The sequence below is a fragment of the Manacus candei genome, unplaced genomic scaffold (assembly GCF_025592945.1).
Source record: "Manacus candei isolate 608988 ecotype Guabito, Panama unplaced genomic scaffold, ASM2559294v1 h1tg000043l, whole genome shotgun sequence".
In the NCBI taxonomy this organism is placed as follows: Eukaryota; Metazoa; Chordata; class Aves; order Passeriformes; family Pipridae; genus Manacus; species Manacus candei.
Window position 1 is genome coordinate 7354837 of NW_026138091.1, and position 15523 is coordinate 7370359.

General features: G+C 38.6%; 1 protein-coding gene and 1 long non-coding RNA gene across 2 annotated transcripts in view; one reads left to right on the top strand and one right to left on the bottom strand.

Moving 5' to 3' along the window:
- Positions 1-10887, bottom strand: RXYLT1 (ribitol xylosyltransferase 1). The gene is made up of 6 exons (XM_051795821.1): positions 10500-10887; positions 9986-10162; positions 8867-8969; positions 3625-3939; positions 1799-1969; positions 1-702 (listed from the first exon to the last, which is right to left on the bottom strand). Exons 1-6 carry the CDS (start codon positions 10762-10764, stop codon positions 285-287), a joined length of 1449 nt encoding a protein of 482 aa, XP_051651781.1. The 5' UTR covers positions 10765-10887; the 3' UTR covers positions 1-284.
- The window catches only part of LOC127474709 (uncharacterized), a 17272-nt gene continuing 12608 nt past the window's right edge, over positions 10860-15523 (top strand). The window contains exon 1 of the long non-coding RNA XR_007905966.1: positions 10860-10965. This is a non-coding gene — a long non-coding RNA (uncharacterized LOC127474709). The remainder of the gene's footprint in view (positions 10966-15523) is intronic.

Genomic DNA, 15523 nt, shown 5'->3' on the forward strand with positions numbered 1-15523 from the left:
TTATCCTAAAAAAATTTTATCAGGTCACACAGGAACATGGAAATTGTGAAAACAGTAATGAAATTGTTGTCATCCTTGCAGAGTACCACCCTACTAAGTCAACAACCTCTCTGAAAATCGTTAAGAATGAAGGGACAAATTAAGCTCTTGGTCAAGCTAGAGCAATTCTGTTGACTATAAAAGGAACACATCCACCCTGTGAGATTACTTTTCTGTAAAAGCTGCCTCAGAAGGTTAATGGAAATTAAGCTGGCAATCTATTCTAGATTTTCAAAAGGGACAATTTATCCTTTATCACTGGGCAAAAATGAATTTTCCAAAGTAATAATGAATTTCTGTTTCATCCATGCTTTGAAGTTTTGATACCATTCTAAAAGCTTTCTTCTCCTTTGAATCTTTTCTTGTAAGCTCATTTTTTTTTCTTTCTCTAGAACAGCAGGAAGCTCATTCCAGTTTTTAATAAAGATAAATGGAGCCCCCATGGTTTTCAATAACTGTAATGGAGCACTGTGGTACATTGATGAATTTCCGCAATCACCTGGTGTCATTACATCTTCTATAACAGGCAGAGATCCATAGGAACAAGCTTCATAAATTCTGTAACATTCTGTATTTATTCCCACTGGGCACAATGTCAAATCACTTTGCAGCAAGGCATCTTGATAGTTTTTGAAACTTTCATCTGTTTCTTGAGGCTGCCACCTAGGAAAGTAAAGGGGGCTAAAATTAATATTTTTCCCACAGACACTGCAACGAAAAAATAAGTGATACACTTTAATTTCAACTATGCATAAAGATGAAAATGCTGTCAATGTATGAATTTTATATTACACACACAATCAATGGGCTTTTACTTTTAGTCTTAACTGCTCTTAAGAGTCTTCTAAAAATTTATTGAAAATGTCACTGTTAAAAATAGACTGTAACCATGTTAGATGTCGTCCTTTTAGGAAATTATTAATACGTAGAAGTGTAAGAAACAAACTGAAATGCCATTTTAAATCTTCTGCATGACCTGGATGATGCATATGTCAATTTACTTCACAGCACAGTTCAGAAACAGACCAACAGGGAGACACTTGATGGACTTTTTAATGACTTTGTTTGGCCTCAAATACTTTACATGAGTAGAGGTTTGCTTTTCAAAAGTTAGGATGTAAAGCAATCCATGTAACCAGAATCCATCTCCTGAAGTGCCCCAGAATGTCTGTGAGATAAGAGTCTATGTCACAGATACAATCCATCTCCTGAGACTCTTCATCAGGGTAGCTGAGGTCTTCCTAAGCACTGCTGTGCCTGCTATCAAACATTTTATGTGTTGCTTTTCAAAATTAAGAAATACAATCAGAACCCTACTCTTGTCAGTCAAAAGATCTGTTCCACCTACTTGAAATAAAAAACAACCATGCTGTACAGATTAAATCCACTCTCTTATATGGAACACAACAAAATATGGTTGTCTTCTTTCTTCTGTTAAAGACATTAAACCACACAAAACACAAGACAAATATTTCTTCTCCCACCATAATCAAATATATTCAAGAAAAAACCCTGATGATCTTTGATGGTTGTATATGTAGGAGATTTTTCTATGCATTTAAAAATATACTTTATGTAAAATATAGCAACAGAAAGGCTGTTATGAAGACCTACACAAAGAGTGTCAGCAATGTTCTCTGATTTAATTATGACTGATTACCTTTATTTGTACTATTTTTTAATGCTCAAGAAAAGATTAGTAATAATGAACCAGGCAAGAAAATCTTAATATTTTCACAAAATAAATTAAAAGTCTTACTGTTCTCTGGCTGCAATCCAGCAAAGTTTGTCAAGCCCATCCTGCTTCAGAATTTCCATTAGGGTTTCTCTAGAAGAGTTCTTATAAACTGTCCCTAAGAAATTACAAAGATATGATCTTGGATCATGTAGCATTGACCAGCTGGGTTCTATAACTGGAAAATTTCTGTAGCTGTAAAAACAATGTATAATTAGACAACTATATGTTTTATGTCAAAGAAAAACATTTTGCACCATTTCATCTTTACTGCATCATATTTTAAGACTAAAAGCACCTGTTTGTTGCCAATCCACATATATACAGACAGCAAACCACACACAAGCAAACCACTTTAAGTCCTGTCCTAAAAGTAGGTCTTTATTCTCTTTGCCCCCACCACTCTCTTCAGAGACTTTCCAAAATACTTATGTTTTTTTTCAAGATCAGAAATACTATGTGTGCATATTACAAAATGTCCTTAACATGCTTTTCCAAAGCAGCTGCTCTTGATGCAACCACAAGTTTTGACTGAAATGGCCAGGTTAATGGTAACTATGGTGTTTAAGCCTCAGCTACCTTAATCTCTGGGCATGCCTATCAACTGAAAATACCGCTGGTAACCTCTCAAAGCAAAATCTCACTTTGATCTGAGTGGACTTCAATAATCTAATCTTTTGGCTACTAAAAAGCTTGTTGTACATTATTTGATGGACGGTCCTTTCCTAATTCTTCTCCTGTGGGATGAATGTTAATTCACTTACTTTCTGAGAACCATTCTTTCCTTCATGACAAATATTTTTACAGCATTCTACATCTTCATTTTCTCTCTTCACTTGGAAAATCTGGCACGCGTTCACACCTTTAACCACATTTTTTACACTCCTTGGTGTGCAAGGGCTGCAAACCTCCATTTTGATACCATATTTATCTTTCTCCACCCAGCTGTGCACCTTAGTTTATTGTTGTAAATGTTGTTGCTTTCTGTTAACTGTCACCTTAATCTCTACATCTCAAAATTCAACTTCTTTTTGCTTAGGAACTTCCAATGCCAACAATTTTCTGACATCATCAAGAATCCAAATTTATCATATTTCAGAGACACTGTAAGCAAGTTCAAGCTATATATAAAAAACTCCATACAGTTTTCCAGATTGAGCCAACTGGATCAATACAGGAAATTGAATTCAAATTCAACACAAGATATGAAAATAATTCTGTGCTCCTTTCAGCTTATATTACTGTGATAAGTAGTTAAACCACTATTAACTCTCTGTTAATAAGAAGTAAAAGTGCATCTAACTGAACCGAGCCTTTATTTACTCCACGCAAGTAGTTTGAGCAGATAAGTATAATAAAAATGTTTTTGTAAGCATGCAGTTAAGCCAGCTTATGCTGCTGTGATACTGGAGTATAACAACTCAAACCAGGAAGCGCACAACTGCCTTTTAAGAGCCATAACAGGGGTTAAAAAAAGTACCACCAGAATCACCTTTCCATTTCTGAACAAGGAGTACCTGGAGCTTAATTACATAAGTATCTTTGAAATCCCCCGTGTCACTGGTACATATTACGTCAGCAGACATGATAAATCTCAAGAGCAAATCTTAAAGAAAAAATAAACAGAAAACATTCCAAGCTCCCTAAACGCTGCCATTCTTTTCCTATGATCATTTTTATTTCTAAATGCAATTTCAAAGGATCCCAATGTTTGATTTATAAAATGATTAATAGGATCACGTTCTACAATTTACTTACTATAATTGTTCTGGGCATCAGCAGTAAGTCATATTTTCCGTACCTCATGCACAACAATTGTTTCAATTGCAACCTCTGCCTACAGCACTTACGTAGCTACTCCCAAAGGCCACTGGAAAATATCTTCTTCATTTACGAACGCATAGTCATAGGTAATAAAGAGCAGATTCACAAATCCTCCGTTTCTTTTCAGGTATGGCTGAATCCATCCGTTGTTGCACTGCTCGTTTCCAAGCAGCACCACCGCCACGTGCCGGATTTTGTGGGTCTGAATTAGCGTTTGTGCGTAGTGCAGCCACTGGATGGCGGCCGCCACCTTCGCCTGTTCCCTCCCGTTCAGCACGAGCACGACATGCTCCGCTTCCACCGAGAAGTAGCCAGGAACTACAGATGGGCCGGTGAGGAAGCTGAGAAAACCAAAATGAGAACAGTAAACACCCCTAAAACAAATTATTGACCTTAATCCTCTAAACATCCTTACTACACAGTCTGTAATCCTGAGACTATTTTTTCATCAATAAAGCAGATGTAACATACTGCGAACTGTAACCACCTCTGTTAGTATCTACTGCTTAACACAGGACTAAGGTTGCCTTCATCTTTGTTGGGAAAAAGGAGATTTAGACTTAAATAAAGTATTTTGTCAATAAATCAGAACTAGTACTATACTCAAACCTAAAAACGTGTGTAAATCAATCACCTCTAAAAAAGTGGTGTACTTTGATATTCACTAAAGGTCTTAATTCCAGTAATAACCAGTGACTGCTGTACTAGAACAAGAGAAAGGCCCTCCCAAAGACCTGGTGAGTATACTAAACCAGGTATCATTAAGACAGACAGTTAGCTGGTCTGGCATACTACTTTTCTCAGTAATTTTGGTTAAGTTTCTACTGAGTAGAATCAGTAACACAAGAGGTATTTATCTAAATGTAAACTTAGGTTTGCTGTATATGCTAGAAAGCACAAACATTCTAGGTAGAAAATGGCTTTTCTAGATCTTGCACAATGTATTTAACAGAGAAATTTCAGTCAGGTAGCAAAATCATAAAATCTTTAATAATTTTAATAAGTTTTCTAGGTCTGCTGCACTAGTTTTTCAGCTACCAGCAAAACTTAAGTTATAATGAGCATGAGTTTTAACTCATGAAGTGCTGAGACTGACAGCTAGCTTCAGTTCAAGTGTACCTAGAGAGGAAAGAAAAATTCACAACAAAAGCTGTTGTGTCCCAGTGAGGTTATCTGGAGCAGACTGACCACTTTACAGGAATAGCAGGATGTACAGGTCAGGAAGTACTGACTCGTGTGTAGAAAAATATGAAGTTTAAATGCATAAAATTACAGTGGGGAAAAAAGGTAACACTATGAAAGTCTCATAAATCCCATACTTTAATAATAAAAACACAGTGCTAGGATTGTACTATTAATTCCCAGTCAGAACACAATTGGGATTGGGAAATGTAAGGGAGATTACAAAAGCCGCAAAATTAAGGCAGCAGTACTAACAGCACTAACTACTCACATGAAGGCTAGATCAAAGACGGTATGGGGAGATTACATTTTTTTGACTAAATACATGACTTGCTTTCTACAAAGTCCTTGTTTTTCCTTACTAATCATAGAATCCATTCAAAAAGATGGTATTCTAGACTGGGTCTTCCAGACCCCATTCCAAAGGTGTTAGTCACACAGTCATTCTGTAACAGCGGTATGATTAAATTTAGCACTTGCAGCACGAGAGATCACACCAAATAGTGTAGAGATACTCCATATGCAATAAAGGAATTACATAAAGATGAAAAAATCAGGATAAGAACTTGGAAAGGAGCAGTACAAATCACAAGAAGCTTTCAAGGAGTGTGCAGACTGTTCCCAAACACTCTATAAGAAGCCCAAGCACTTTAATCCAAAAAGTAAACAACACATACTTCCCAAACCCCATATGAATTTATCGAAAACTAAGGAAGATTCCTACATGTAAACTCATTCCATTCAGAAAGAAATATAAGTTTAAACATAATAAGTATTATATCAAACAGAGAATTTGGACCTGGATGGCATTTACTTGAGAGTTCTGAAGGAACATGAAATTGCAGAACTGCTGGCAAAGGTGTGCAGTGTCATTATGAAGAGACACTATGCTTAATAAGGGGTCTACCCATCAACACAAAACTCCCATTAACAGAAACAACTTGAGAGGACCCTGGAGGAGACCAGTCAGCATGAATTCCCTCTCTGGAAGAGTCTGTAACGAATAGTAAGATCCCTGCATCTTATCAAAAGGTAAGATCACTGACCACATACATGGATAAGCACTGCTGGAAATTAATTATCCTGTTTTACTAATCTGATGAAGATCTACAAGTGTGTCAGTAAGAACACAGATAAACAGGATCCAGTAGATGTACTGCATTTGGATTTTCAAAAAGCTTCACCAAAAGGTTTTCTTAAAACTGAATTGCCACAAGGTATCCCTGGTGGAATCCTTCAACAGATAAAAACCTTTGCTGGTTGATTTTTTTGACCAATAGGCTTTCATTCTGGCATGAATCCAGATGGTTGCAATTTGTGTACAGAGGGTAGGAGAATGGCGAGTAATTGCAGAACAACTGGGGTTAACAGGGACTGAGGCAAGGCAGCATTGAATGTTTATAAAATAGAGGGTGTTAATCAGGGGAACAGAAATTTAGGAATGCTTTTACTTAATAATAAGAGAAAAGTAGTTTGGCACTCCCTGCCCTACAACATCTTCTTAGATGACAGGAGAGAAGGATGTGAATTGCTCTAGGCCAAATAAAGTGCTAAATCCTGCTCTCCTGCCTCTTGTATGAACATGGCAACATGTCATGTGGATTAAAATCCACAGCTATGTAGTTCCTTCTCCACTCATGTTTTTTAATAAACATCCCTGCATTTCATGGAGAAGCTGATACTTTCTGTATTCTTTGGTGAAAGCTTGAAGCCAGCAAAATCTATATTAAATACGTTTATTCTCCATCATAAATATACAAAATTCATGCAACTATCTTCAAGTGATATTTCGGCATTTTTGTGTCTTTAGAGTTGATATGCTTTGAAAACATTTATTAGACCTCTATTTTTTAACAATCATTAGACTTACCACAAAAAACTGCAGAGCAGCACATATTCTCCAAATAGGTCACCTCAGCTAGTTCCCTCTAGCCTCATCTAGTAATCAAATGGAGATAATTTACCTCAGCCAGGTAGTAAAGTCAACATTCTAGAAAATCTTATAACCAGTGAGCAGCCAAAATCATGTACTAATTCTTTTTCACAACAAAAATGCAAAATAGTATTTCCAATTTGAGCAAAAAGTAGAACTTCAGCTATTTCATTTCAGAAGCCTAGTTGTTAAACTAACAGTGATATTTGCATACTTTCTATACTTTGAACTACAAGTTCCTACTAGCCTTTCAAAAGTTAAGTTTTGTTATGTTGGTACCAAACTTAAGCTTTGTATTTTATAGGATCTAGCATCCAAGCTGAAATTAAAACAAGGACTCTATTATCCCTGGTCCATCTAAACACAACAAGAAGATATTTAAATGCAAGTATAGAACTTTTTCTTTGAGGCATGCATGCCCTAAGGAATCATGTGAGGTTATCAATCATTTGAAACAGGCACACCAGAAGTAAAATAATCATAATCAGTCAAGTGACAGACTCATTAAGTGCAGCAAATTATTTTCTTGTTATAAACATGGTTTGAAAAGCTTGAAAGAAATTTGCATGTGAATACCAAGAAGATAACCTATCTGGCAGAATGTGATGGATTTCTGTAGATTTAAATTCTGGACTTCTGAGATTTTAATTCTAGGAACAACAAAGTCTCTTCCACCAAGACAGCACTACAGGCACTGGTCCTTATTCAAAGAAAGCATTGTATTCTTTCTCTAAATTTGTGAATGGAAAGCTCTCTTGCTCTGTCAAGGAGACTACCAAGATGCAGTAGCATCGTTCACAGTTGATTCTCTAATATTGTAGGATCATCTTTTATTTGCAGACAAGGAATACAGCTATTTTTTTTAAGAGTACCCAATTTCATCAATTTCCTTAGATATAAGACAGACTCTTTAATAATTGCTATGTATAAATCAAGCCTATATATCTTTCTAGAAAACAGTTTTAATCTCTTATGAATGTGATGCAGGCATTACTGAAAATATTCTATGGCCTGTATCATGTTCAACATTAGATACATCAATAAAGAATTCAAAATGATAAAAAACTTTTGTGATCACTTAAAAACCCCTTTCAATTCACCAGCATATATTTACTTCAAACACTACCCACAAATTTCAACTAGAACCACATCTCATTGTGTAAGAAAAAAACACTCTTCTGAAACAAGATATTTTTCAGAAGTTACACTCACTTAAGTGTGTATTTTATGTATTAAGAGAAAAATTTTTAAAAGGTGAGTCCAGGTGCAAGTGACTTAATGTTGCAGGAGATCTACTATTGCAGACTGGCTAACCGGCCAAGTAGATAAAAAATCCTTCACTGTATCTTTACAGAAAGCCTTACAATGGTATTAAATAGGACTTCTGAGAAAAGAATATATGATTCACTGAATAATATAAAACATTTGACATCAGTCTTAAAACATGCATGATCACAGCTTAAGCACCATTTTTTAAAGCAAACAGTGCTTTAAGTGTAATCTTCCTTTACGTATAAAATTTTGTCTTGCAAGTCAAGTAGCTAAACAGATGCTAGTCCTCACAGATTGCCTTTGTTATAAACAGAAACAAAGTTTTGATGCAATCCTATTTATGACCAAGACCCTTTTCCCTGAATACAGAGAAACCAAATAGCAGGAGACCTCCTCTTGCCTCAAAATTCCACACTTGTTGTCATCGACTAAGAGCCCCCAAACCCCAGTTCTTAAGACTTTTCTGAGGATTTTATGTGTCCCCCCCCCGGTGCCACTGAGGTCTCTTGGCTGCCCTTCCTCTCAGCATTGGTAAGTCTTTCTCTATTTTTTTCAAATAACACAAACCTTCATAAAACAGATGAAATTGCTCCCTGGTTTTCTATTTTGTAACAGTGACTTGTTTAGGCTAGGATTAGCTGCGTTTATCAAGTATGTGTTTCCATGAATAAACGATATGATTGAATGAATGAGAAGCTGTGTACATTTTACACAGTTATCAAAACACGAAAAAATTAAAAAGGACTTGCAGCTGATACTGAAATAACTACAACTTTGAGACAGGCAAAATAATCCACCTGTGCATCTTATAATGTACTTTAACTTTCCAATGCATTATTTGTTAAAGTTCACACAATTGAAATCAGCATCATGAACAACACCTGAAATATGTTTTTCCTGCTTTTTGGCTTCCTTCTCTCCACTGTGCGGTCACATCAGCTGGCTCAAGGTGCCCTCCAAAAATATGCTGCCAAAGGTAAAGACCTACACAAAAGAAGACACGATGGAGAATGTGAATGCACAGATCATGCCTACTCTAAACTCCTAGCAAATAAAATAACTTCTAGGAAACGAAAAAGCATCACAATGTAAGAACTCGGGAAAGAAATGTCAGAGCTTCTTATATAATGGGAACACTGCTTCTCAAAGTCTGTATGACTTTGAATTAGTTCAGATTAATTTTTCCCGTATTGGGGCACTTTAAGATATTCTCTGGCTGACAAAATATCAGTAGATGAAGATATACCACTACTTCTGTTAGCATCTCTTTCCAGCACACATACAACCTAAAAATGAGCAAATTTTAATCAGCATTTTAAGGACAAGCATACTTCTCTTAAGCTTTTGTGAAACACACCATTTTTTTTGTGATGGAATGTGCCATTGGCTAATTTACCAATGTGTTCTACAATGCTACATGCAAGTTTACCTGAAGCTGGAAATTTGGCATTTTCAAAAAGCTAAAATACGAAAAATGTTATGTCGTCGGTAGTAGTTAAAGAGCTTGAGAAGACTTTGGCTCCCAGTTTATGTAGAGTAAAATCAGTGTCTTCTACAACAGAAGAATTTCCAAGCTCATCACTGGCCGTAGTACTGCAGTACAGAAAATGGTTTATTTCTCACTGTATGATGCTTTATTTCAAGAAGTGTAAATGTGACAAAAATATATAGTCTCGTTTAACCAAATAAGAGGCCTGTTCTTGTGTTGTACTGTAAACCAGACTGGATTAAAAAAGTAACTGTGTTTCTCTGCTATTTGAGACATTTTCTTTGCCAGATGCAAAAAACAGCCTTGAAAAGAACTGATAGAAAGAAACTAAAGTGTAACTACTCTTACACTGGTACAAATTTGAATAACAGCTACAACTTCCTTAACAGTCTTCATGTACAAATATACATACTATTTAATCATATACATAAATTTTAGTCATTAAAAAGCAGGGGAAAATGCTATATCAGAAAGGTTATGTGATTAGTAGACACTGGTTACATCTGCTTACCAATTGCTGCTTTTCCCCAAATCTGTACTCTAAGACTGGTCTGTTCTAGGCGAGACCTCGCATATTTTATCATCTTAAGATTAGCTTCATATCTCTGCTGAGAAGCAGCCAGCTCGTTTTTCTCGTCCTCTTCCCATGGATTCCATTCGTTTCCCAAGGCAACATGATTTGTGAAACCTAAAAGCGTAATTTACGTAAAACGGTCAGATTCACGGGTTTAAAAAACTGAAGAATTTTCTGGAATCCATAATTTCAGGCATCACCTGACAACCCTCCCACGGCCCCGGGCCAGGCACACCACCGCCGCCACCGCTTCCTCCTCCTCTACTGCCGGGCCGCGACCCGCTGCCTCCCGCGGCACTGGGGAAATGGCCGCGGCCTGCGCAGGCCTATCGGGGAGCGGTGGGGCTCCGGCCCGGCCCTGCTCTCCCTCAGGAGCTCCCTCCGGTCCCCGCCCGCCGCCCCGGCCGGGCCAGGCCGGACCGGGCCGTCGGCCCGAAGCGGCCCTGCTCACCTCGCTGGCCGCGGCGGTCCCGGTGCGGCGGGCGAGGGGCGGGCGAGCGGCGCGGCCGCAGGAACACGGTGTAGGCCGCGTAGAGGGAGAAGAGCCCGTACGCGAGGATCAGGGCGGAGCAGAGCCGCCGGCGAGCGCCCCGCATCCCGCCCGGCGCGGGCGGACGGCCCGGCGGGGGGCGCCGGGAGGCGGCGGCGGGAGGAGCCTCCGCCCGCCGGCCTGGGCTGCGTCCCCTGCCGAGGAGGGTCAGAGCCGCCGATGCCATGGCCTGCCCGACAACACCGGCGCTGCCGGCACGGCGGTGTGATAAGGTGTAACCAGGTTGTAAATGGATAGGTGAACAGCACGGTCAAGTCGTGGGAATATTGTATAATGGGGAGAGCTGTGGACCGGTCAAACTGAGTCGTGTTCCATAGTAAGAGAAAGTTGAAGCTCTTTTTAGGCTATCCACGAGTCCTTTCTAAGGGTAGGTGTTACAGCTTCTGCAAAGCCTCTGCCAGCCTATTTGCAAACACCATGATCCTAATGGTAGCCAAAAGTACAGTGACCTTTATCTACCCGAAGGGGGGGGGGGGAGAGAGAGAAAGTGTGTGAGAGTGAGGGAGAGGGAGAGGGAGAGTAGAACAGTATACATGATAATGCGCTGCACAAACCTGCAGCCTGTTCTGGACCTAAGTGGGTTTTTTCTTGGTCTGTTTTTTACCTTATCTACGCTGAAGTTTATTGTTCTGACCCTGACCTAAAATTCATACAATGGGCATCTGCTTATTCTCAACTAAAATGTGACACAGGCTTCTGAAATAGGCTTACAGTCAGCCTACTGCCAAATCCTTAATTTAATTTAATTACTTATACGCTCACTGAATTAGAAGTCCAGCCTGATGACCCGCAGTGACAGGCAGTGACACGTTCCACTAGATCAGGTTGCTCAAAGCCCCATCCAACCTGGCCTGGGTCGTTTCCAAGAATAGGACACCCACAATTTCTCTGGGCAACTTGTTCCAGTGTCTTACCACATTAATCATAAAAAATGTCTTCCTTATGTCCAATGTTTTCCAGTTTGAAGCTATTGCCCTGTGTCATGTCACTCGCCCTGGTAAAAGGTTTTTCTCTATCTTTCTTTTAAGCCTTTATATATTGAAACCCTACCCATCAAAACTGTGCATATAATGCATATGACTCCTGTCAATACTACTGGTAATCTGTTGCAGAATTGCAGGTCAATACACTTGTTCCTGTTAGGTGTGATGGCCTCTTTGCTTTGGTTATAGTAATTTATAATTTTATGGAAAAAGTGCACCACATAAATGCTTTCAAAATGAAGACCGAGCTTCTCTCCTGCCTTTCTAGCTTAGTGCCTCTGTGTGAATGCACAGTGAAGTGGTAGTCACAAACCTCAGAAAGATCAGCAACATGATGTCTGTAGTGGTCAATACTAAAATAAATATTATATATTTATTAATATTTATTAATAAATATTTATTAATATTTATTAATACTATTTTCATCTTTGAGTGCAGTCTGTTTTCTAGACTGTATCAGTAACTGAGTTGCTAAAATTCCTAGAAAATCTTTGTACCAATACTTTATTTAAAACAGAATATGACAATGAAAGTATGATAAACATAGAACCAAAGGGAAAGAAGGCAGTAATAAAAATTAATTAAAAAGGGCAAAGAAGAATGTAAAATGTTAAATCTTTGGGAACACAGATGTCCTATTGCACAGCTTCACTGCTTTGGATAATGATTAGAATGTTCTCTCTTCTCCCCACGCAGATGCAGTTAATTTCTTATAAAAATTACAAAAGACACTTGAAAAGAAAAAGTCAAGAAGGATTAATCTGAGAACAGTTTGCATTACTGACCATTCAAAAAATAGTGTCTTGAAAGTCTGCATTGGAATGTGTGCATTTCAATAAGAAATGAGAAAGTGAATGTGATTTGGAATAGTAGTGATCATAGCTTTTTTGATCAGGTCTTTCACAATAGTGATGATACTTATTTGTAGTCTTATTTGTAGCAGCGAAGAAAGGTATACCAGCCAAAGTGAGGTAAACAGGCACCTCAAGTACTGTGTCCAGTTCTGGGCCCCTCAGTTTAGGAAGGATATTGAGCTTGTCCAAAGAAGGGCAATGAAGCTGGTGAAGGGACAGGAGCACAAGTCCTATGAGGAGAGGCTGAGGGAGCTGTGGGTGTTTAGCCTGGAGAAGGCTCAGGGGAGACGTCATCACTCTCTACAACTACCTGAAAGGAGGTTGTAGCCAGATGGGTATCAGTTTCTTCTCCCAGGCAACCAGCAGTAGGACAAGAGGGCAGGGTCCTACTGGGAAGATTTAGGTTAGACATTAGGAAGAAGTTTTTTACAGAAAGAGTGATTGGGCATTGAAATGGGCTGCCCAGGGAGGTGGTGGAATCACTGTCCTTGGAGGTGTTTAAGAAGAAACTGGATGTGGCACTTACTACCATGGTGTAGTTGACAAGGTGGTGTTGGGTCAAAGGTTGGACTCGATAATCTCAGAGGTCTTTTCCTACCTAGTTGATTCTGTGATCCTGTGATTCCGTAATATCAATCAAAGTCTTAGAACAACTGTAGTAGATGGCAATGTTTGATCATTTGGAAAGAAATCCAAATACAAAAGTGAAAATGTGTGAGAAGGAAGAGCATATACTTCCTGAGTATAGCACCTTAATCTTACATTTCCTACCCTTATTAATTCATTGTACATTTTGCAAGTTGCATCAGCTCATTTCATGAGCAAAAGAGGATGAGAAAAGCTATACATAATGTAAAAAAGTGTATTCATTTTATAAAAGTTTGTATTCTTTTCCAGCCAGTTCAGAACAAACTCAAATAAACGGTTTTCTTGGAATGCAAACTCAAATCACATAGAAACTTGTGGGAATTAAGAATATAATGTTAAGAATGCACTAAGGATATGTGGGGGAGGGGGGTGTGGAGAGGGGTGTGGGCTTAACAAAATGCCTACATGAATTAAGATTTTAGAGTAGAAGGTTTATCTAGGGATTATGGGAGTGAAATTTACAGGAACATTAAACTGAAAGAACCACCTTAACCATGGTATCCCCTGAAATCATGAAAAACTGTGTAGCAGATACCAAATTTAGGAAATGCCTGTATTGCATGCATAGTGTCCGCAGGGGCCTGCAAAGGCCTAGCAAGTACTACTTCCCAGCACTCTATAAGAAACTTCCAGTATGTGGCAGAAGGCCAAAAGCCAAGTGTTATGTCACAAGAAAGGAGAAGAGATCAAGAGCATCAGTGGTCTTGGTCCTCTGTGCAAACAAGATCATTATATCTCTAGATGATTTTAAGAAGCAGACATGTCCTACAGTGTCAAAGAGGGTGAAATGTCCAACAGCAGCAACTACTGAGACTTGGAAAAATCCCGAACCCAGATCTGATATATCAGGAGGCTTAGATTCTTTCTTAGCTCTTAGATATCTTGCTGTGTGATCTTCTGGCAGATTATCTTGTCTCATGGGGCTCCAACTGACTCCTTGTAAAATGTACATAGCTGAGCTTCTGGGAGTGTTAGGAATCCTACTTGATATAAAATAGTTGAAGTTTTCTTCAAATGAAAGGTACTCAATAAAGACAGGAAGAGTTATAACCAAAAAGGAGAATCTAATTAATAACAAGAACTCTGAGAAATAAACAGTTAAACTTTACAAGTTCTTTACAGTATAAGGCATCATAAATTTGGAGACACAGGGGAAGGATGTATCATCAGGTTCAATAACTGTTTGGAGATAGGAAAAAAATTTTAAAAAGCACAGAAATGTCAAGTATATTCAAAAAATGTCTATGCTGTTCAAGAGTTCATTAAGTTCAAATTAAGACTGAGTGCAGCTGCAAGCCTAAATCAAAATACATTCTACTGTACATCAGGTAATTTGAGTAAGCACCTGTGAAAGTTTTTTTCTCTGTGAAAAGTATTTTTTTCAGTACATATTATGATAAAACCAGTATCTCCTGATACTTGTTTTTACTCCTTTTGACTGCCTTCAATAAATTATGCTTTGGTCTCTGTTACTCACAACACAATTCTGCAGCATTACTTGTCTTACTTGGTTTCTACTCATTGACTGTTGGGTTAGAATTGACAGATGTCACTGGCAAGCTCTAAAAAGCTGTATTGACCAACATGTGGCATAGGCAGACCTGAGCAAGGTTTTAGAGCAGCAGTTAGACATCTAACCAAAATATGTAATGAAGACAGTTGTTGCCAGAATCCCAGCAGAAAGATGTTGAGGTTCAGCTGCTGCTCTGTTGAGCCTGTTTTCATTAAGCATTTGCAGGGTTTTCTACTGCAGATCTGCTGCCATCTGCAGATTGTTGTAGGCAGCTGCTGTTACAATTTTTCTATAAAAGTCTGAATCTTCTCTTAAGGCTGCACCATACAAGGCTGAATGGAAATGAGAAGTCTGCAGAAGGCAATTAAAGATATGAAGCCAAAGAGGCCTCTCTGCTGGCCACAGATCACAGTGACCATTCTTATACTTTGGCAGAGGTTCTGCTCTGGATAAGTCTCTTGTGATGAGAGAGGTAGCAGTCTCTGGTGTTCATTACTGCTTGTTTAATAGAAATACTCCATTCTGCTTGCTCTGGTTTGTATGTGTACACCCTGACATCATCCTTCAGGCAGAAGGCTCAGGTTAACTTCACTTTTACCTGAAACTAATTACAGTGGCTGAACAGTCACCTCAATGGAGTATTGCTTGAGGCAGCGATGGCAGCAGATGGTAAGGAACTTCTGATAGTGGGGAAAAATTAAGGGCAGTGAGCTCTTATTTTTTGGTACACCTGGATAAATAAGAGGGTGTCCACCTGTGGCCTACTAACTTCTTAGTTTAGGTGAGGACAGTCTCTTCCTGAGAAAATAATGCACTGCAGAAGCATCAGAATAAAGTGATTTTTCAGCCTTATGAAATGACAAAACCAACTGCCATACTTAGTTCTATGTCACTCTCACATTCAAGACGTAGCAATGTGAAGGTGTT